Raw genomic sequence first — 22,611 nt, forward strand, 5'->3', positions numbered from 1 at the left:
ACGAAATAATTTTGGTTTGTGTTTATTGAAAGAACAGCAGTGTTGGTATACTCACAAATGCGTTGACGACAAGCGTTGTGTGCTGCAGGTGCTTCCTGGACCCCAAGTCGCAGCCCATGGAGGTGGCCCTGCAGAACCTGTGCCGTGTCATCCTCAAGTTCCACGGCGTGCTGCGCGGCCAGCAGTGGGCGCGAGTCCCCGGCGCGGCCTGCTACACGCACCCCTCCTTCCCCCGCCTCGGCGACACCTACAAGGCCTTCCGGCACCTCTGCCACTTCGTGTACCACCTGTGCGTGAAGATAGCCACGCACGGCTACCAGACCCACGTGTTGTGCCTGCTGCAGCTGCTCAACATGAACGGCTACTACGGCGACGAGGGCCAGGTAGACCACGGCGGCGATCCCTGACGCACGGGCGATCGCGTTGGTAGCGCCGGCGTTGCCTCAGAGCAGTTGGTAGCCGTGCAAGCTGCCGGGGGTAATCAGTCGGTGGATATCCATGCTACTCTCTCGCTTGGTGCCACAACCTAATGGCAACTGTAGGCACTGGCAATTCACAGGCACCTGTTGAATTGGATAGTTGTTCAGTTTGTAGCTGTCACAGTCGTTTAATATTTCTGGCAACAGAATATGTATTGCTTTTAGTGTGTTCCTTGCGTGAACTTGTTTCCATTCTGTATTACAGTTATATTCTCAATCATCCACAATTTCGTCAATTTTTGTTGCCGAGTGATGCAAGAGTTTTAGCAATGCACATGTGAAGTTTATTTTTAATCGTTTCTAACACTAAAGGTGAAGAATTTTTTTTGCATATTTAGGAATCTCGGGGATAAAAGTGAACCATAAAAAAAATATAAAAGATATTAAGTGTACATAATTACTAGTGTAAATGCCCAAACTGTATGTGACCATGCAGATATGTATATGCAGCAACTCATTTTTAGTGTGCATTGTGCAGTTGATTGCAACTGGAATACCTTTCAGGAACGTAATTGCTGTTGCTTTAATATTTGTTGCGATTCCTTGAATCGATAAGCTTACCGAAAGATGACTGTCTATTGTTATGGAACCTATAATCAGTGTGTGTATGTATGTAGTGTTTGCGTGGTCAGTGATGATTGGCCCGTGTTGGTGCCAGGCCCTCGCCAGCAGCAGTCTCTTCTGCCTGGAGTACTTGCACGGCCTTGTCCCGACCCCAACATCCTGCACGTCCTTGCCGGCCGGCGAGAGCCACACCTCGCTGCCATGTGGCTCCAGTAGTTAGACATATCTCACTCTATCATTGTTTCACAGCAAATGGATTCAGTTTAGCAAAAATAAATGTCTATAATGAAAAATTAGTGTCCTAAATATAGCAAAAAATCAAATATATGTTGACAAAACAAATTAGAGGGTGCAATTTGCTACACGTGGAGTGCAAATTATTTATAAAAAAAAAACTTTGTTTCAATAAATGTGGACATTCGTTAGTAAAGCATGTCATTATGCCTAGCTACACGTTATTCTCGTTATTCTACTATGACTTCATAGTGTTTATGCCACGGGGCAGTAAGAGGCGAGTAAAGTTCTATCAGTTATCATCCCATTGTTTTTCTCCATTGAAATGTTATACACCGGTATTTTTGTGTGTTTTACAGATACTTAATCTAATCTATAGCAAAAATTAAAAAAAAGGCTTATGTAAAATAACTTTAAAGAGTCATTTGTAAATGGTTTTGTTATGATTTAAATATTTTACACACATGAAAGTTTGTGCATATTCCTGGCACGAGCAAAGATGTGGGTTATTAGCTAGTTCAAAATAAAACTAAATATCAAATGCACTTTTGCTTCATAGCACAATTGATAGGCAAGAGCAAATTATTATATAGCTATTACACATTAAAAACATTTAATCATGAAATTTCACTAAAACTATTTTAGGGTATAACATGTAAATGTATTAGAAAATTAAAATCCCTGTAGTTTAATAATATCCCACTAGTTAAAAATTCCAACTTCCATTGCCAAACATCCCCTTTATGCTTGCATTTGTTTTTTTTTTCCACATTGGTGTTACATTTTAGGACATTGATATGGGATGTATGTTTTGTTTTACATAGTTTCAACACTTTGTTTAGATTTTTGTTCAATATTGTTACTGACTTAAGACTGAGCCATTAATGTCTTTTTTTTTATTCACTTTGATTAGTGTAGCTTTTAGAGTCTAACATTGATATTTTCTTCTTTTAGAATCGTTTGTAGTAAGAATTTTGTATTTTAGCATGGTGAAATATATTGTTGATTCAATGAAAATTTTATTAGTGGGGATGGAAAAAAAAAAGGGGGGGGGGGGGAGGGTTTGTCTGTAAAATCGGTTTACAAACAATAATTTTATGTTATAACGTCATAAGAACACTATGAAAAATTGCATACTTTTAAATTTTCAAATATTATTTACAGTTTTTGCAAATTTAATTTATATAATTATGTTTAAATGTAATCATGAACAATTAGTAAAAAAAAGCCCGCCTTAACATGTTTGATATTATAGAAGATTTTCTTGCACGGTGGTTGGCTGATTCTTGCATGCTCGGCTCAGGCTGAATGTGACAATTTTTTGTGCGTGCAAACGACATCCATCTATGTATAAGATGTGACCTGGGCACCGGCTAGCACTGCGTTGAATCTCTGGGCTCTCAGGCGTCACACCACCTGTGCCTGCAACTGCAAGGCGGTTAGCGGAGACACTGGTAAAACACAATAAAGACCTCTTTCGCAGAGTGCAACTTTAATTTCACGACTAGCACAAACACGTCCAGTCCCGGCGATGGAGACAGGGGCACTGGTCTGACCAGTGAAGAGACCCGCGCACCTAATCAAATGTCGCGCTGGCGACAATTGACTCCGTGGTGGCGTCCGTCCGCTCGCCACTTTTTGTTGCACTCTCGCGCACCATGATCATGGTTCACTTGTGAGTGCACACACCTCAGGAGGCAACGACCAGCCATAACGGCCTGTGCGAGCACTAAAGAATGTCGTCAGCCTTTCATTTCTCTTGGATTCACACACGTTGGTACTTACTACGGAACTGCCACCGTGTTCTACAAAAATCTTCCACTAGTTGAGAACAGTGAACAAATTTATTGAAGCATCAAAATATTTCCATTGCTCTAAAAAGTTTCTTTTTTATCTTTAGATCTTCGAGGACAACCCACTAATTCCGTAATGTCCTCACTTTGTTTTACCATTATAATTTTTCTCCTGGTGTTAGTTTCCGAAAAACAGTGTTTTTATGCACAATGTGTACATTTTTAATGGCATCTACTAAAGTATTCCATGTGATTATGGAACATATAGGGGTGCATCATGTCGCAGCTAAGGCCCAAAGGGTGCCGAGGAGGCAGAGTTGTACCGCTTGCTGCGCACTTCGCTGCTTGCTTCCCTCCAGATTCGCGAGACGCGTGCCTCTTCTCTCCTCGCCTGCAGTGGGAGTACATGCATTTGACAACATGGAACTAATACATACTGTGGAATATATCATGTGTCTTGTGCCAATGTGCGCACACCTTAAAGGAACACACTAGTATTGCGAATTACACATAAATTTCCCCGCATTTTACAAGTTTTGTAAACAACTTTTTGATTCCCAGAGACTCCCCATTTCCCAGATTTCACCTGCTTGGGAGCTCTGGTGGTTCCCTCTGCTCCTGGACAAAACACGCAGAGTTGCATCAAGTGGTTTCTTAAAGGAAACAAATTCTTCATAAAGCGTTCTGTTCCATTCACGTTGGAGATGTTCCAAACTCCGTAATAACGTGCAATATCGTTTATCAGCCCAAATACTGTATTGAGTGTTTCGGCAGTGCATGCTTCTCTGCTGTATAGTATCTTGTAAATGTAAAATGTTTTAATATTGTTTCATTAAATCTTTACAAAAGATGCAAAGATGTTCTTTTTTATATATAATTTATTAAATAGTAAATGTCATTTATATAAGTGTTTGTGATGATGCAATTGCAACAATTTTAATGTGTTGATTCTAAAAATTTTGTTCGGTGAATTTTTTTTTTATGACTCAAATTTTTATCATTTTATTTATAACAATGGGCTATTATTGTGTACATAAATCCAAATGGTTCAAAATTTAGTTCTATACTGACTATTAAAACATATATTAAAAACAGGTTCCTTTTTTTAAAAGTTCTATTGCTTGCTGTATAGTGTGTGAACTAAGCCTGTATATAACCCACACTGACATTTCTTTACATAATACATTTCTCACTTAATTACTGTACTTAAATATTGCTGGTGTAATTGGAGCTTCATCGTACAAAGGACATTGGAAAATAATATTCACCTAGTACTTGACAGCAGTCTTCAATTTGGAGTTACAAAAAACATTTTCTGGATATCATTACAAAACTAAACTCAATAGGTAAAGTGGGAGAGAGTGTAAAGAGAAACGCAACTGTGTTTCTTGGATGTTTAATCAAAATTTCTGAAAAACAATTCATCATCCACCCACTGGTGAATATAGATTTTTTTTTTCTTCTCACACAGATAAGTACTACATTATTTAAAGTATATCAAAGAATATAAACACACTGAATGGCTGACCACAAAAATCTGTTTTATTCGTTAATGAAAACTGATTCACATGCTTAGAGCAGAGATTTCTGTTTACAGGTAGTGATACTCGATGGCAATTGCACCGACATGCATTTCAACTGGTCACGACACCAGAAGCTAGGCAAGCAATACTCAGCTCACAGCTTGTCTTCTCTTGTGCTGGACACATCATGCTTTGGTACAAAGGTTACAGCCTGGAGTGTCTTATGTTGCTCCAAGAGTAAAGATTTTGTAGTAAATGGTATTACAAGGTGATATGCAACACGTGGAACTGCGGTTCAAATGTGACCCTGCATCGCTCAGTTTCACTAATGGACTGACTGACCCCACCACGCCCACCGACGGGGCACTGAGGGACACACACTAGGCCAGGTTACTCAAATCTTTGGATTAAATTCTACAGAAATTACTTTTACCTCAAATATTATGTTGGAAGGAAAAAAGAAAATAAATTCAAGTGAATGAATAGTTTCGGTCATACATTAAGAGGCTAGCTATGAATTAAAAATGTAACATTCCAGTGACGAAAGCATATCACATCATAACCATATCCCACATGTTATTTCTTCTCTGTACTGTTGCTTTGTTCTAATGCAATATAGATGCTATCGATCAATGTAAGGACACACAATAGTGAGTATTATGAATACTTAGCCAGTAGAGAAATCATGGGATTTAAATAAGTGTATAAAATCAAACCATGAGAATCTGAAATCTTGCCTCGCTTGTGGATGAATAACAAATCAACTGTCAAGACACTACCTTCAAAGACACCTGTGGAAATGGCTGCACGCCCGGTCGGAGACCCGAACTCAGGGCAGTGAAGTGGTCACAACATCTGCCCTTCAACTCCCGTCACCCGAGTCCAGTCCCGGCATCAAAGTGCTTGTGTTCCGTCACTAACGTCACCACCACTCTACCCATCTCATCCACGCGTCCCAGAGTACAAGCCCTGTCACGTCACACTAGCACTTTTTGCTCAAATATTATATCTTACTACATACAAATATTAGAACTTTGCCGATAAGCCAATACGCCGATTCAACTGTTGCCGATTCACCAATTCCGAACCGATTCGGTGGGAAAAAACATTTTGGTTTAAGCATTTTCAAAAATTTAATAAATTACCCAAAAGTCTCATTCTTAGAAAAGCATGCAATGCAAATGGACATGTATTTTAGTTATAGTAAGCTTTAAGTTAATTGAAAAGAAAGATAACCTAAGATGAACTGAATGGGATTTCTTCTTTTTAACCAACAGTAATATTAATACAAAAATAAGTAAGTGCTTGCCTAAAGTTTGCGGTCATTAAAAACTTTACAAATAAACAACTGAACACAATTTACATAGCATTCATTAGCTCACTATACAAAACAAACTAAACTACGACAGTACTGAATTCCTAGATTGTCATTAATGTATATATATTATATAATTATTTTTCAAAAACTACACATTTGCTGAAAAGTCTTTTAGATGTAATACTAGTAGCAGGTACACACAGGTATTTTGAAGCAGAGACAATTTCTGTCTATAGTCATAAAAACAAACATTCTCAATTTTCCATTTATAAACGGAAAATAATTTTTTTTACAAGTATTTCCAGCTTGTTTCATTTTTTTGTTACCAACCTGTTGGTTGCTTAATGAAACATGAAATTTTCATTTAATACGAAATTATATAAAATAAGATAATTTAATAATAGGTAACTATGAAATATATTGATTCACAAAATATAAAGTTTAAAAGAGAATTTATAAAATGTACAAGATTGTGAGAGTTTGTACATGTTTACAATTCAAGAATGGCGATTCTAATACCAAATTAAAGTGTACGACAGCGAAAATTCACACGCAAATGCTTTTAATGTGGTAACTTTCCACAGGAAACCGGAAAGGTAATATGTAACGTTATGTAAAGCCTTACATTATTGAATTATTTTTTTAAATTCAACTCGTCTCCATTACGATATTACAAATATTTATTTGCTGTTCAAGCAGTTGGTATTTACCTTTGTTTGTAATGGCAGCCATAATCTAAATAAATCCATTTTTGTTCCTACCTTTACAGTGATGGTGATATATTTATTTACGCTGTATTAATTTCAAGAAATTTATTAAAACAAAGGATGTTTAAAGTTATATGTATGACTGGCAAACATAGCTAAAAAATGATGCAAGTTCAAACGTTCAAAGTATGTAGTACTATGAAAAGTGAAATGGGTACACGTGGATTTTTAGGTTATAGCAGACACTTGTTTTTCAGTAATATCAGCTGAAAATTAATAAACTTATTGTGAATCAGCAGAAACGCAGATTCAACTAAATATCGGCAAAATTGGCTTCTGCTGATCTGTATCGGCACAGCTCTAACAATATCCCACACGTCGTTGAATTGCACCCGAGTGACAATTACAATTCTCAAAATTCCAACTGTTTGATGTCTTGTGAAGATAGCACCTTGGGGGAAGTTATGTTTACACAAGTTACAAAAACAACTGCCTTAGTCTTATTCACTTTTACACAAGGATGTTTTGGTCCGATGCTCCGACATTTGTGCTGTCTCGGCAAAATGAGAACAAATAGGGAGTATTTATTATTTTAGTGACTTCTAAAAAAATCTGTGAAGTTATAATTTATTTAATGTTTGTGAACATGAGAAGCTGCCGGCCAATCTGACACACAGATACCTCATTAAACATTCACTAACAATTTCTGAAGTAGTGTTAACTCTTGACTACATTTGTACTTTTATGTATGTCTAGTTAGCTCCAAGAACACAAACCAACCTTACAAACTAGTTCCACATTGAATATCCTGGCTAAAGGAACCGAAGCATCCATTCTGAAAGTCTCAAAAGCTGGTTTTCTTGTATGAACAGTACCATTCAACATCAAATTACATACGTTACACAACCAACGAAAGGTTGGCAAATTCAGCCATGTCTCTGCTGACAAATGCCTGGCCTTGCTCCACAGATGCAAAATGTACTCAATTATACCCTGGTAATGCCTGTTTGAAAATCTGAATTCTCCACAACACAAGGAAAAAAAAAACAAAATAAAAAAGTATTAAAGTTTAACTTGCCAAAATTTTCCCACATTGAATTTTTTTGATCATTATTTTGTGTTCCACTTCATTATCTTTCATAGACAAATTCTAACAATTCCAACAAACTGCAACTAATCAGTAACCACATTCCATACAAGAAAGAATATTTTGTGCTAACACTGTCGGGTTATGCGAGAGCCAATCACCACTGCTTCTGTTCTTCCTCAGTTCATGTCCAATGGTTTGAAACAAAATACTTTTTATAGATCTATGCTGACTGAAGTCTTTTTCAGCCACTATCTGGACGATATCATCGCCAACTCCTCACGTGATCCAGTTTGGCGGATTGCACCAAGGTTTCGAGCAAGAACTACAGCAAGTAAGTACAAAGAGCGATGAGCAGATTGCTCCAGAGCAAAGCTGCTCCAACATCCAGCACGCCAGGCAACCTCTCCACTCGGACATGACGCTCCTGTCTTTAGCCAGGCTATTCTGTGCTGTTATTACCACCATATGTAACAGACTTCTGAAACCTTATATGAATAACTACTATACTGTTTGTAGATATAAACTTTCCATCTAAATACTACATTTATTATATTTCTTTAACACCAATGAAATTTTGTTCAGTCTTACGTTAAACAGTGACTGCACTGTATCACATGTACAATTACATTAATTATCAGGTTAGACGTCTACGGCTGCCCTCTCCGCGGAGAGGAACAGGCTACAGCGTAAAGAGTCCGCAAACACTAAACGGGATGAACTGCACATCAAACCACTACTTTGCATAACACAAACTGAAGCCGAGTGCAGGGACATAAAAAATATCACAACATAACATATTAGAGGTTTATAGATAAACATTAACAATTTCTAACAAAAAAAACACTTGCACTTTAAAATTATATGATTAAAAACCAGAAAATTTATTTCCAACAGAACTTAAGTAAAATTTTCTAATTTCCTTAAAAACAGTGCCACAAAAACACACCATCTGTTCGTAGCTACACGTAATTGGAAATTCCTCAACTTTAGCATAAGTATACAACAAAACAAAATAGATAGATGAGCAAAAACTACACTGATGAAGCAGTACCCATGGTTAGAGGCAAGATTATTTATTTTATATATATTATATACATATATATATATTGTTTTAAAAACATTTCAGTATAATATTTGTGTAGTTCAGTCCTATATGGCAGTGTTATCACAATATAATACTAAAACCGTTAATAGCATACAACAGAGTAAAGAAAAATAGTCATTTCCAGTTGAAAGAACAATGCTTACCACAGCACACAAAATCACACCCGACATTTGTATTACATCACATGTCCGTATAAAATTTGAATTGTGATGACAAATGTTATTTCTGTGATTTTGTCCAAGTTCACTTAATTTAATGGTGTGATTTGTAAAGACCAGTTAATCTCCAAGTGCCACAATCTTGCCTCTAACCGCGCCCTCAGACAGCTCCAGAGATCCGGGCTCGCAGGGTCACTGCCCTATCAGCCAAACCAGTCACCTGCATGCGTGCACATCGGCAAAACTGCATTTTATGGAGCCATCTCAGTAGTTAACGATTTGAATAGTGCGCAAACCCAGAAATTATACACCAGAGCAACCGAAAAAAACAACAACACATATTTAAGCCCCCACTTTTTATGGTACTATACAATCTAATGTTTAAAAAAAAAATTCACGCAAATTCCAAGTATTTTGGCAGGCAAATAATATTGAATTTTACAAACTAAAAGGAAACGTTTAAACTAATGGCCTGCATATGTCAAACTGGAGACTTCCAAAAATACAGTTCTGCTGGATGCCACCCTCCCGTGGATGGCAGGTGTTAGAGGCCCACAATGCACAGTCAAGTCTTCCAGGAAGACCTGGGCTTCACCCGAGCAAAAACCCTGCAGAATCCATTACCTGCGCTGCTCGGACACTCTACACGTACAGTGAACAAAATTTGAAAAGCTTTATAATTCTACTGAATAAACACTAAAAGAAATGTTCAAATAGTAAGTTTAAAAATGTATGGAATGACCCCTTAGGTTTTGAAATTCTTCACTAACTTAAAAGGACATTTTGATATTCATAACTATGGTTTACAATGATAATAAAAACCTTAAATCAAGAACTATGATGGCAAAATAACTAGTAAAAAGTACACACTTTTTTGTATTTTAATGTGTCAACTATAAAGCTAAAAAAAGAGAGAGAGAGAGAATAGGTATTAAAAAAAACAGTAAAACTTAGATTTAAATTCATTATAAAAAAATATCTTTTAAATCATAAAAAGAACATACATATACATAACTGCCTCTATGCTGAAGATTATATTCACTGTGCTGACTTCACACTTATGAAACAGTTCACGTGGCTTTTTTTTTTTAGTATGATGTAACCCGTAGCACAGTATATTTTAAAACATCAAGTTTGAAGGCCAATATTAAATTAAGTTAAAGATCCCAGACACTATCAAGTGTAAGAATACGTACCCAAGACAACAACTAGCAAACAGAACAGAGCATGTCAACTGTTGATGAACAGTGTGCCTTGCAAACATCACCACTTGCTTCCAAAACAAAACAGTTATTTTAATCCAAAAAAGGATAGTACTGTTAAAAATATTTAAACACTTTTACTCTTACTTTCTGAACACTTCTTTAACAATATCATACTTATGCAACATAGAAGTCGCACATCTGCAGTTGGGACCACCAATCGGGCGGGCAGTCAGGACTGCATGCAACATGACAATAGCACAACGAAACACAGCCACATGCGAACTGCTTTCTGCGGCCTGAACCGCCGACACCGGCGAGAAGTCATGCTAGCTACGAACTGGCAATGCTCACCTCTACTGCTTTAGCTCAAATAAATAGAAGATATGAAACGCAGTTCCCAACCAGTATGCCTTGCACACCTTCAAGGAACAAAAGCACTACTTTAATTTGATAATTGCAAATATGTGATTTAAGGAGTTATATATTAACACTACTTCACATCATTAACACCACAACGGAACAAGCAAACTATAAAAATTAAAAACACACACTATAATATTTGTATTAAAGCCTCATATCGGGGGAGAAACGTCTTGTTTTTACATCAGTCTTTAATTCAAAACACAAATACCCCAAGCTGCTTCCAAAATTACACGTTTGTACAAAAAAACACCAACAAAAATAATGCGCAGATGCTACGACAGCAGCTTCGAAATTGCCCCTACACTTATTTGACAAACTCCCCCGATAGTAAAACCAGCTGGAACTTCTGCTGCACGAGCCAAACTGCACCAGCAGAACTGCTTGTTAAATACAAAAGGTGTTGCGCTTGACTAGTTAAGACTTTGCTAAAAACAAACCCACACTGGACCGGCAGTGATGAGGTCGAACCTGCGCAACGGGTCTCACAATTCAGCAGTCTTGCAAAAAGTATGTCGGTGACAATTTCAAGAAACCCAGTTTGGCAGTACACACAACTGTTTCAAGGAAAGGCATTCATTTTTAACCATTACACGGAACAACAGTCTGGTTCGATAAAGCTGACAAACAAACACGATACTGAATATTCAAACTAAAGAAACATACGGTACATCCGTAACATATTGCTCGACCGCATGGCCACTTCCGTAGGGAACCAGTTTATTTCAAACGCGTGTCACAACAGAAAGTGCCGGTTACAGCCGAAATGGAAAACAAGAGATGTAGTACTATAAGGATATAAAACTAATGCAGTAAACAGATATTAGAGAAAGAGTCACCAATCAAAACATCATCAAGAAGGGAACTAAAATCACTGATTACACAACTGTGGCCTAACACTGTGCTGCTACAGTAGCACTCCGACCCACACTAGTGATGTCTACACGCTACACAGTTTCACGCAAGTGAAACAAAACTGCTTCAAGCTCGGCAAGAAGTAACTCGCCTACCCTGCTAGGTCCAGAATTTCACCTGCAGTAGTAATAAAGACGGATATTGTATGTCACCGTCAATTTTAGTCTACACAAGTTTAACTGCATTTAACATAAAATCATAAAACTGACAATAAATAAGACAGGAAAAGTTGGAATAAAACAGGTTTGCTTAATCTGAAAGGGAATTACATATCATAGGATTAGCTGTCAGTTCCTACACGTCAAAAAACATTTTAGTATTATGGAATTTATATTTTGAAATGAGCAATCACACCGAAAAAAACCTTGGCTGGTCCAATGACTCGGTGATTTAATTTTTGGTACCGCTTTGTCAGTTAATCTTTAAAAGCACACAAGCAATTCACAGCACACTTGCATGTCAAAACTGGTACGTCCGCAGCATCAACCCACTGGGAACTCGAGGCATGGACTGCATGGTTGGAGTCATGATGGAGGTCTGAGCAGTGAGCAGAGCACATGTCTGTTCCGACCCTTCCCCAGTGAGAGTGGTCCTAGCGAGCCAGTCTGGCGGTAGGTTCTCCCGGACTACACGACTCCGAACTGAACGTCACACTCCACGGACACTCGCGGTTTTCAGCGACTGAGTGCAGCCCAGCTAGACTCGTCATTCAAAAGGGTTTCCTTCACTCAAAGAGTTGACAACTCATGAATTCTTTGAAACTAAACCAAACATATAGCAGCAGTTTTTGTCTCGGTAAGGTGGCAGTTGAAAAGTGGGAAAGGCCCTCTGTTTCTCTGGTCCCAGCTCCCGTGCAGCGCAGTTGGGATAGCGACCGGACGAGACCAGCCGTGATTATGATTGGCTACTTCTAACAGCCTGCAGGCACTCTCAGCTCAGGACGCAACGTCTAGTCGGTGGCAGCCCACACAGAGAACTGCACACGAGATAGTTCTAGCAGTGCAAAGCATGCTGGTCCCGGAGTATGTAGTAGCAAAATTTATTCAGGAATATATCAGTTCCACCGATACTACTCATTGGAAGAGACATTAAAAGACAATTTCATGATTTATTAAAATTTTAATTAATAAAGTGTCGTGAATCCTCAATTTCATTAGTAGTTTTTGAAGTCTTGTTCCATAAAAAAAAAATTAAGTTTAATTTCAAAAGAATAATTTTCCTCTCTATACAAGTGTGCCATAACCAAAGTATACTAAATTTGTAATGCAAACTCACCAAATCCATTTTTATGATGTATGCAAAATAAGTTTTCCTAAAAGATTTAGTAAAAAAATAATAATTCTTTAAAATAAAATTACATCCATAAAAACATAATGAAAGTAATCATGAATCCTCTTATGTTCTTGTTAGGACTACTACTATTAGGCATTAAATTACATCAACAAGCAGAAATTTTTTCATTAGTCTTGTTTGATAGTAGCAAACAAGACATGCTGTGGTGGACAGATTAAGACACAGGAAGAAACTATAAATGTCAAACAAATCATTCAACAGCCTGAAAAAAAATAGATGTACTTCTTTGTTCTTTGTGCAGAAACAATGTTTTTGAAAATGTAACAATTACTTAAAATAATTGTCCATAGTATATTCTTTAAATAGCATTTACAAAATTACAAATTCAAATATATTTTTAATACAGTACACTCCCGATTATCCGGGTGCTGATTATTCGGTTTGTGGGTAACCCGTGCCACATTTCAATTTCATAAATTACCGACATAAAAATATTTTCTGACCTTTTATATCTGTGCACGCACAATTGCAGCAACAGCTGTGTTTGCGTTAAATACAAAGCAATGAATTAGTAAAGCAACGAATCAAAAACAATATTTGGATCTTTCCTCAATAGCTATTCGCTTCCTTTACTGTATAATTATTTTGGACAACACCCCGATTGTTCAGCAAGTCAAGGTTATATTCTGCCATCCTGTATGCCAGGCATGTGAGCAGCAGCTACTGAGAGTAATGCCAGAAGTTTTCAGGGCTAGTTTACCTCGCACCTACTAGGATGTGCTAGTGGTAAATCATGGCACACACACATTTAGTAAACAAGAGTCTGGTATTACGTTGACGACAGTCGTCGTACCCTCCCAGATGCAGAGGCCGTACCTGGCCACCGACGTGGGCCTGAGGGAGTCTGTCCCCCCAGTGCACCATCTGTGTAGTGCGACGGCCAGGGACGCACCCGCGTGCGCCCTAGCATACCAGTGAGCTTCTTTAGTGTTACAAATAATTCTGCTTTATGTATTTTTCAAATGGTCGCGAACATCAATAAGTGTGAAAATAATGTAATCGTAATTTATTAATTCTTATGTAAATTTACTTTTGATTAACGTCTCGCTAAGTTGTGTAAATAATCTTGTAATTTTCTCAAATGTTTCGCAGTGCTAGTATGTAATCGCAGCCAGGCGCGTCGCGAGGGGGGGCCTCTCCCACGCCGGCCGATTTCTCCTCCCCTCCTCCGCGGCCCGCGGGCCTCGGCCCGCTGGCGGGCGGGGAAGGGCAGTGTTGCTCAGGGCTCGATCAGGGACAGACGTGCACGCCGCTCCGCGCTGCTCGCAAGGCGCGTCTTCTGCGCTCGTGGTCCGACGACAGTGTAACTGCACGGGTTGTCGCGGCAGCTGAGCTGCATCCGCCGAGTCGCTCACCCTGTTGAGTTTACGGGTTACGAGTTACATCACCAGTCAAACGTCCTAGAACGCGTAAGCGTAGTTACGAACCGCCGAACCTTCGCCGTCATTACGAGACTTTTTACGTAACGGACCGCGCACGTGTCACGCATCTTTGTGGAGTGACTAAGCGGGGACATTGTTACGTGGGAGAATTTCCAGTTTGTGTCGGGACGTGTTAACGGACGGGACGGTCTTCCGGGAGTCCGGGTCGTCGTGGGAAGGGCGCTCGTTCCGCGACGGATCCGCCAGGCTGCGGCAGGCTCTCAAAACTACAATAAAAGGGGCTCGTGGAACTGTTAACATCGAGTTATCCGTGGAACCGCCTACCATTCTTCCTCCTCACCTCACTCTCCCTCCAGGTCCCGTATTCCCCGGTCCCGGCCACGTCGGCCTGGACCCACACCTCACCGACGAGAGCAGAACGGGCACAACAGGAATTTTAAGTAAACGGGGAAATAGGGACCAGAAGCCGAGGGACGTCAACGTTAACTGGTTAAATAATTTTTCTAATAACATAAAACATTAAGTTTATGCTTTATAAAATTTTATAATTGAAATATACCTCCTACATAAAAAAACTTATTTTGTAACTAAAAAATAATGCATCTGCTATTGAATGTGAAGCTGAATTTTTAAATTTAATTTTAGTATTATTAATTTCGAAATGTAATTCAACATTTATTTAAATGTTGTCAAATGAATTTGGACAAACTGTAAATTAATTGTAACAGGAGTAGGGTCTTGATCAAAATGGTTAGTCAGCAAGCACACTCACCTAATTAGAAAATGAATTATTTTGATTGAAATAATCTCTTATGGAAAAAAAAAATGTGTTCGACTAGCGCTGTTTATGATTAGCACAAGGTTTCACGGGAACGAATTAAGGTGTTACTTCAAAGGGCAAATGTTAGTGTTTGCCTAGATATTCGAGATGAAACAGATTTTTTTCTTTACTTTGCTTTAATGGGGTTTTTCAGTTATCCGTGGACCACTTCCCAATGATTACACCAGATGATTGGGAATCTATTGTAATTGACTTTATAAAAACTTTTTGCTTAAACTTTCAAATTTATATTTAAAGTATTATTTTTATATGGGCAACAGGTACAATTTACTTCTGTATGGTGTGCAACATAGGACATTGATAAAAAAATTTTTTTAATAAAAATACTAATTTATGAGTGCTGATGAAGAATGGAAAAAGGTCTCGGATTTCTTGTGCAACACTTAAAACCAAGTAATTTTTAATCTTACATTAGCTTGTAGAAATGTTTGCTCTTCGTTTCTATCAGTTAATGTGCTAGTAAAAAATATTAAGATTCAAAATTTGATAAAACGTAAAATTTTTCTGGTCATATTCTATCTGACCACTTCAAAATGAAATAGCCAGCCTTCTCAACCTCATTATCGATTAATTCTTCATTGATTTTATTTCCAGTTAACTATGCTATGAACTCACTTCTTACTGCAATATCGTCTTCGCTAGTTGGCACAGTAAGAATGGACTAGCAGGTGCTGTCGTGCTGTTTGCAACTTACCTACAATATTTTATGAATTTTACTGTAAAAAAAATATTTCTAAAACGTTGGTAATTTTTTTCCTGGGTGTCAGAACATTTTACATAACCATATTCACAGCCAAATATTGAAATGTTTTCATTAAAAGCTTCTTATCATGTCATTTATGTTCACATATATTTTTAATCATTTTATTAATATTTTACGTAAATCAGCAGGTGTTGCCATCTTCATAGTTGATGTAACATTAATGACCAAACAATATTCATTATTGCTTTGTTTGAAATAACATGCATTTAGAGATAGGCAATTTAATCCTAAGTATTCAAAAGATTTAATAATTTAGGAGGATCATTTTAGTATTTCTTTTAATATTTGAGAAAGGGTAATTCAAGAAAACAAATACTAGCAACTGTGTAGTTGACAAGGCCTACATTATATATTTCCACGAAAGTTATCTATGAAATGGTTGTATTTGTTACCACCTACAATGGTCCGAGAATGTTTGTTTAGTACTTCAAGGAACATGTCAGACTCAAACCAAAAATGTTTATATCCGGAGCATGTAAATATTAGGAATAAACTGTCAAATATCCAAATCACTAAATTTTAAAGATTTTGATTAGAGGAAAAAAAAGAGAAAAAATAGGAGGAAATCCAATAAATTCAAACCTGCAGTAAATTCTTTTCTACATATTTATCATATTAGCATTCCCCGAGATATTTGATATGTAATTAGGTAAATAATAAAATTATGATATGTATTGATTCTGCTTACTCAGTGCAACAAACATCTAAAGCGTTGAATGTTTCTACACCATGGTTATTATTTTTCATTTCTCATACATTTTATTTTTGATTATTGACGCCTTTATTCGGATTCAAGGGATAAATTCAAGGTAATATTTAGAATTGGAAAGATTATGGTAAGTAATCAACTAAGTCATTCCCTTTTCCGTAGGTGCATCACAAACATACCAAAGAAAAAATAATACAGAGTTAACTTTCTGCTGGTTTCGATTTTTTCCTAAGGTTATAGTTGATGTGCAGGATTTTGGTACATCCATTTAATGGAATTAAAAAAGCACTTGAAAACTAGAACAGTTTTTTAAACCAAATATGTTTAAAAAGTTCATAATTATAAATATTTTTGAGTACTTACTATGTTGCTAAAAAAAAAATGCTACAAAGTTAGGTTGGGTACTATAGATCAGCTAATATAAAAATATGTAGAGATCATGAAAATTTTAAAGTTTCCAAAAATTTAAATATTAAAAATATTATGGTTTTCATTATAATCAATCATTTTACAATTTTTCCATTATCGTATGTTTATTTTAATGTATTTTCACCAGGAAAGGTTAGGCTGCAAGACTGTGGTGGTAAACATTAACGGTTCTCAGTAGCTGATAAATTAAACAGAAAAAAAAAAGGAACTAAAGAGCAGGACCAACATCACTACAGCGGAAGAGCACTGCTTTTGAAGCTTCATATTTTTTATGTCGATTTTTATTAATGGGAATGGTGAGTTCAACTACGCCAACAAAATTAGAGAAACTTTAGTACCTATTCACATATACTGTGTATCAACTTCAATTTTCTAGTATGTATTACAGTCTCAGTATGGATATTTTATTATTTTTAATAGGTATAAATTAATGAAATTTTTCATACGAAGTATAGTCAAAAGTAAATTAAAAATATTACAATTTTCATTAGAAAACAAATAATTTTTACTAATGTAGGCTGATCAGGAAGCAACAAGCAAATATAGAAAAACAAACAGCACTACGAAATAAAAAATAGTAAAAAAATATTCCAGTGTTAACAGTATGCTTTCTTATTCTTATCACAAATTATTGAAAATAATGCCAGTAAAACAATTTAATTTCAACTAAAATTTTTTAAATCCTATTTTAAATTAAATTATCACCTTAAAAGTAAAAGGAACACTAAAACTTTAAAGTCTTAATACAAACGACAAGTACTACTGCTTACCTCCCCACCTCAAATACAAACTCTTTCCACAACACTTTGTACTCACTTTCGATTGGAAACACTAATAACTTACATAATTAAAAGGACACTAGGAAGCAGCTTTGTTTCACTTGCGCGAGTGCCGCTTCAAACACTAAATACATCAGCAACACTGTCAGGTTGTGAACGGTCAACTGATACACAGCTTACACACTATGCATTACAAGGACATGCACATAACACTACCACAAGCCGACAACTAATGCCTGCACCCTACCAATGCACTGTGTCTATACAAGCTACACAACTGCACTCAACGTGCATGCGTCAAACCACCGCCTTGCTTTGCATGCACATACCAACACATGCAACACCAATGTGCATCTCTAGGAATGCACATACTTTAGTTCAAAGTTGTTCAAGTTAATTAATACAATCATTCTTAATCACTGTTAACATTTCAAAAACCTTTCAACTGTTCACAGCTTACCACGCACGGTAATTATGAACGTAAAAAACAATCAAATACAAAATAATCACCTGCCCTTATCGTCAAACATGATTACCTTCTTTAAAATTTCTCGCACTTTAACAAACATAACTTAACTTCATTCAACATGCAACCAAAATAAAAATTGTAATTAAAAAACACTGTACACATAAAATTTTTTCCCATGATCAGAAATAATGCTTTCTCCCTGAATGCTACCAACATCATACAAACAAAAAACATTTATATCACATGTATTATTATAAAACAGGTTATTATTTTTTTCCAGTGAATAAAGTTATCATCTGAGCCCGCCAGAGAATCCTTAAATTGTCGTAATTAAAAACAGTCAACACAGTTACGATACTTTTAAAAAACCACTGCAAGTAAAAAATGTGAACGCTACACGGTACCAGACAAAAACACCGGAGTTGAAAAATGACGAGAGCAAGATGTTGAGAATGTGTCGGTGGCAGAGGCTCAGAGCTCACCCGGGCCGCCCAGCGCGTGCTCGGTCATGCTGAGGCACAGCGACTCGAGGCGGGAGTTGAGCTCGGGGTCGGCCGAGCCCTGGCCGAGGTCCGCCCCGAAGCCCAGGCCCGAGCCGGGAGGGTTGGGCTTCAGGGGCGCAGACACCGCTCTCTGCAGGATGCTGTAGGGCGGCCCCGGCTGCAACGGATAACCCTGCCGCTACTGCCACGCACAGGTCTTCACAGGAGTTGCCTAAGCAACTCTGTCTCCCCAGTCGCTAGCAGTTACTCTCATCGCAGGTATTGCTGTAACTCTTTCAAGTGAAAAGTATTCTTCAAAGGAGACTCGTTTTATTATTTTAGTCATATAAGAACACAATGGATTCTCAACAAGTAGAATACAGTATACAGTACAACTTTTTTTTTTTTTTTTTACAGACTTTAAGGGACCAGGGAAAAAATATCCAAAATCCCGTAAAACGTAAAAAGAGGAATGTGTTAAAAAAAAAATTTGTTTTGTCTCCACATTTACCATTAATATATACTGTGTAAGTTATTAAGACATTAGATATTATATTTTCACAAAAACATGAACAAGGTACACATTGTTGATTAGTCACATGGCAGTATTTCTGCTGAAAAATCACAAACTTCAAAATTTTTTTCGCATTGAAGAATTTAGCAGGGCTGTAAAAATATTTATTTCATCGGAAATGAACCACACTCTAATTGCCCTCCGCATTCCAATGCAACGTGTGCATAGTGAGAGAAGAAAGTAAAGTATGTACTCGAGAAAAACCTTCAGCAGACTTGTTTTACATACACGTACAGAACTTTCCTCAGTTTGCTGACAGTTGTAACATATATTTACTATCTTCTTGGTCATATCAAGTAAGTTGTCAACAAGACCGGCCATAGCGTACAGGGCAGGCTTGCGAGAGAACGGCCGCCTGTCCGCGAAGCGGCGGGATTGGTGAGGCCCAGAGCGCATTCCAGGTTCACACGTTTCATTGCATTAATAGTACACTAGAGTCCCGTTATGGCGAGGTGTCACGGTTCCGGATTTGATCCTCGCTATAACCGTGTCCTCGCTATAACCGAATTGGACAAATTTTGGCCCCCAAAAAATAAAAATTAATAGAAAATAGCATAAAAATTGTGTTTAAACCTGTATAATTGGAAAATAACAGGTTATATTAACGAAATCTTAATTTCTGTGAGAAGACGTGTGAATTCTCTTTAAAACGATACCCCATAAGTACGGATGCGATCACCGATTGCGTCAAAATAACCAGAATACCCTGCCACGCCACGTAAGTATAGCATCTTGGCCTGCTATCTATTGACGTGGGCTGTCTGTTAGCTGCCATGTTGGTTCGGGATGTAGCTAACAGGTGGTGCTAGTGTAGCGCGACGATTTAATTCCTTACAAAAAAACAGGAGTGCGGCTGCGGCAACGCACGTACGCCTCTAAAGTAATAGTCGCTGGAAGACTATACTTTTTTCATTTAAAGAAACCTGTCAACTTTTTTAGAAAATAAATTTGGGATTAAACTCAAACCATCACCACCCCTTTCCCGGACAGATACCACAACTGACCGAAACAAAAGTTACAAGAAAACTGCCCTAGCGATTCGGAAATAAATACGGTAGTGCCTACTAGAGGTGTAAAAGTAACGAAAAAATGTGTACCCGTATGTATTCGTTACTATAACAATTAGTACTCGTTACTTCTGTTACGTTACTCGTTACTTCTGATACCGCATAAGGCATAACATGCTATGTTATGTTGCAGCAACGAATCCAGTCGTATTGCGTACGCGTACAGTATGACGTCGTGTAAATAATAATAAATAGAATATAAACAAATAACAATATTTGATAATTAATAGTTTTTGTTAACCATGAAGCAATTAAATCTCATTAGAGTGGCTTTTTAATATTATCTCTTTTAAGATAACAACCAAAAAAACGTGAAAATACGCGATTATAAAAACAAAAACATACATATTTCTAATTTGTAAAAAATACTTTCTTACGTTATTTCTGTTCCAATCTCAAACTTTGTCTACACACGGCACAGATAACTAACGGAAGTTTGATAAAAGAAAGAAAGGATGGGATTCTATTTTTAAAGCCACGCACTTAGGTGGCGACTGCAAGGCTGAAGAATGTGACAGGCGTCAACGGCAAGATGTCTAGTGCCGAGCGAGAGCGGTGAAGATAAAGCAGACATATAACAAAAGCGCGCTTCAAGCGACCACGCCGTAAATTCCTCAAAAATACCTCGTTATAGCCGTGTTCTCGCTATTACCGTGCTCGCTATAACGAGATTCTACTGTATTTAATATTTAATGGCATTTTACTCATTATGACCAAATAAACACACATAATACCTAATATATTAGGTTCAAAAAAGTTAAACAGTATTTTTCTTCGTGGTGGAGGGAGGAGGGAGAGTCAAAACGGGCCACTTCCGATTTTACAAAGGTAGCGATTTTATGAATGAAATCCGTGGAACCGTGAACATACGTAAAACCGAAGTTTCAAGTGTAACGGATTTTCGTGTTTTCACGTTGAATCCTGCTAACCACGACAGACGTTTGAAAGCCAGTGTTTGGGCATAGTGCTAGAATGTGTGGTGGTTTGGATATTTGAATTTGGCGCCATCGATCGTGAGTGCGCCAATGTGGCGGCCATCGTGTTCAGCAGTGCCATCTGTAAATAGTTTCGTCAGTCGTTTACCGTTTCTACGTGTTGCTGGGCGTCATGCAGCTAAACTATATGTTTCAATTCAGTTTTGTGAACAGCCAGGATTGCCTGTCGAGTGCGAGGAAGCACGCACCTCAGGCAGCGGGTCCTGCAGGCTGGGTCTCTTGGCCAGGAAGGCGGCCCCCGCCCCGGCCGTCGCCCCCAGCATGGTCAGGCTGTTGCGGTGCACCTGCGGCGGCCCACAGTACAGGCCGAAGCCCCCCTTGCCGCGCTGCTGCCCCTGGATCGGCTGTGGCGACGACACGAACCGCTGCCCGCGCCCCGCCAGGTGCCCGTGAGAGAAGCCGTTGTGATTCGTTGTCAGGGCGAACTGCCCGCTGTGGTGGTGCCACCTGTGGCGAGCAGCACTCCGCGTCATCCAGCAGACAACCACTCAGCATGTTGTCCATCTACATTTTGCATTTGTGGAGACAGGAAAAATTCGCGAATTCATTTTGCGATAGGCTAACATACAAATACATAGTTATACCTCAGTGCTGACTCTGCTATTGGCTCACAACTCACCTGGATGTCTCTGGTCCAATGAGAAACACCCAACCATCGAATCACAGGCTGCAACGTTGTAACGTCTCAAAACACAGCAGCCAATGAGTGGGTGACATTTGACCCAGTGTACGTAGAACTATGGCGTTCATCCTACAGGTCATTGAACCAGCAAATTTTTCCGGTCTTTATACATTTGTAATTTACTTTGTGACACTACAGCATCTAAAATAAGGGTTATGTAAAGTTATAATTTAAATGAGTATAACATTTTGAAAATTGTTTTACACACGCACTTCTATATTATTGTATACTTAAGACAACACTTTCCACTCTACAAGCCGATAGATATTTTTTACAATACAGTACATAAAAAAATCAAAAGATTCCTGGTGAAACGCAAATAGAAGATGATTAATATACTTAAGTGCTACAATGTGGAGAACACGAAGGTAGTGTGTTCACAAAGTAGTTGTGTGTCAATCCGTGTTCTCAGCAATTACACCGGCAACAAGAACCGCTAGAATAATACCGGCACCACGGAAAGCTTAATAGCCAACCATCCTCCAGTGAAGATACAGCAAGACTTCTGGTAAAACGCCGCTACGGGGACATATTGCCGGAGACCCTCACAGGCCCCGTGCGAAAAGTGAACATTG

The 22,611-nt window shown here is 38.0% G+C and overlaps 2 protein-coding genes across 5 annotated transcripts in view; one reads left to right on the forward strand and one right to left on the reverse strand.

Annotated features, from left to right (window-relative positions):
- Positions 1-3,918, forward strand: part of LOC134528642 (gamma-tubulin complex component 6) — a 57,158-nt gene extending 53,240 nt beyond the window's left edge. Inside the window, exon 13 of the mRNA XM_063362442.1 lies at positions 89-3,918. Coding sequence (XP_063218512.1) covers positions 89-407 — 319 coding nt within the window. The 3' untranslated portion in view covers positions 408-3,918. The remainder of the gene's footprint in view (positions 1-88) is intronic.
- A 532-nt stretch (positions 3,919-4,450) lies between these two features.
- The window catches only part of LOC134528447 (protein Smaug homolog 1), a 41,002-nt gene continuing 22,841 nt past the window's right edge, over positions 4,451-22,611 (reverse strand). For all 4 annotated transcript variants that reach the window (XM_063362064.1, XM_063362063.1, XM_063362065.1 and 1 more), the window contains exons 10-11: positions 21,543-21,801; positions 4,451-18,896 (exon numbers count right to left, since the gene is read on the reverse strand). In XM_063362064.1, coding sequence (XP_063218134.1) covers positions 18,708-18,896; positions 21,543-21,801 — 448 coding nt within the window. In that variant the 3' untranslated portion in view covers positions 4,451-18,707. The remainder of the gene's footprint in view (positions 18,897-21,542; positions 21,802-22,611) is intronic.

This window comes from Bacillus rossius, chromosome 1 (genome assembly GCF_032445375.1).
Source record: "Bacillus rossius redtenbacheri isolate Brsri chromosome 1, Brsri_v3, whole genome shotgun sequence".
NCBI lineage: Eukaryota > Metazoa > Arthropoda > Insecta > Phasmatodea > Bacillidae > Bacillus > Bacillus rossius.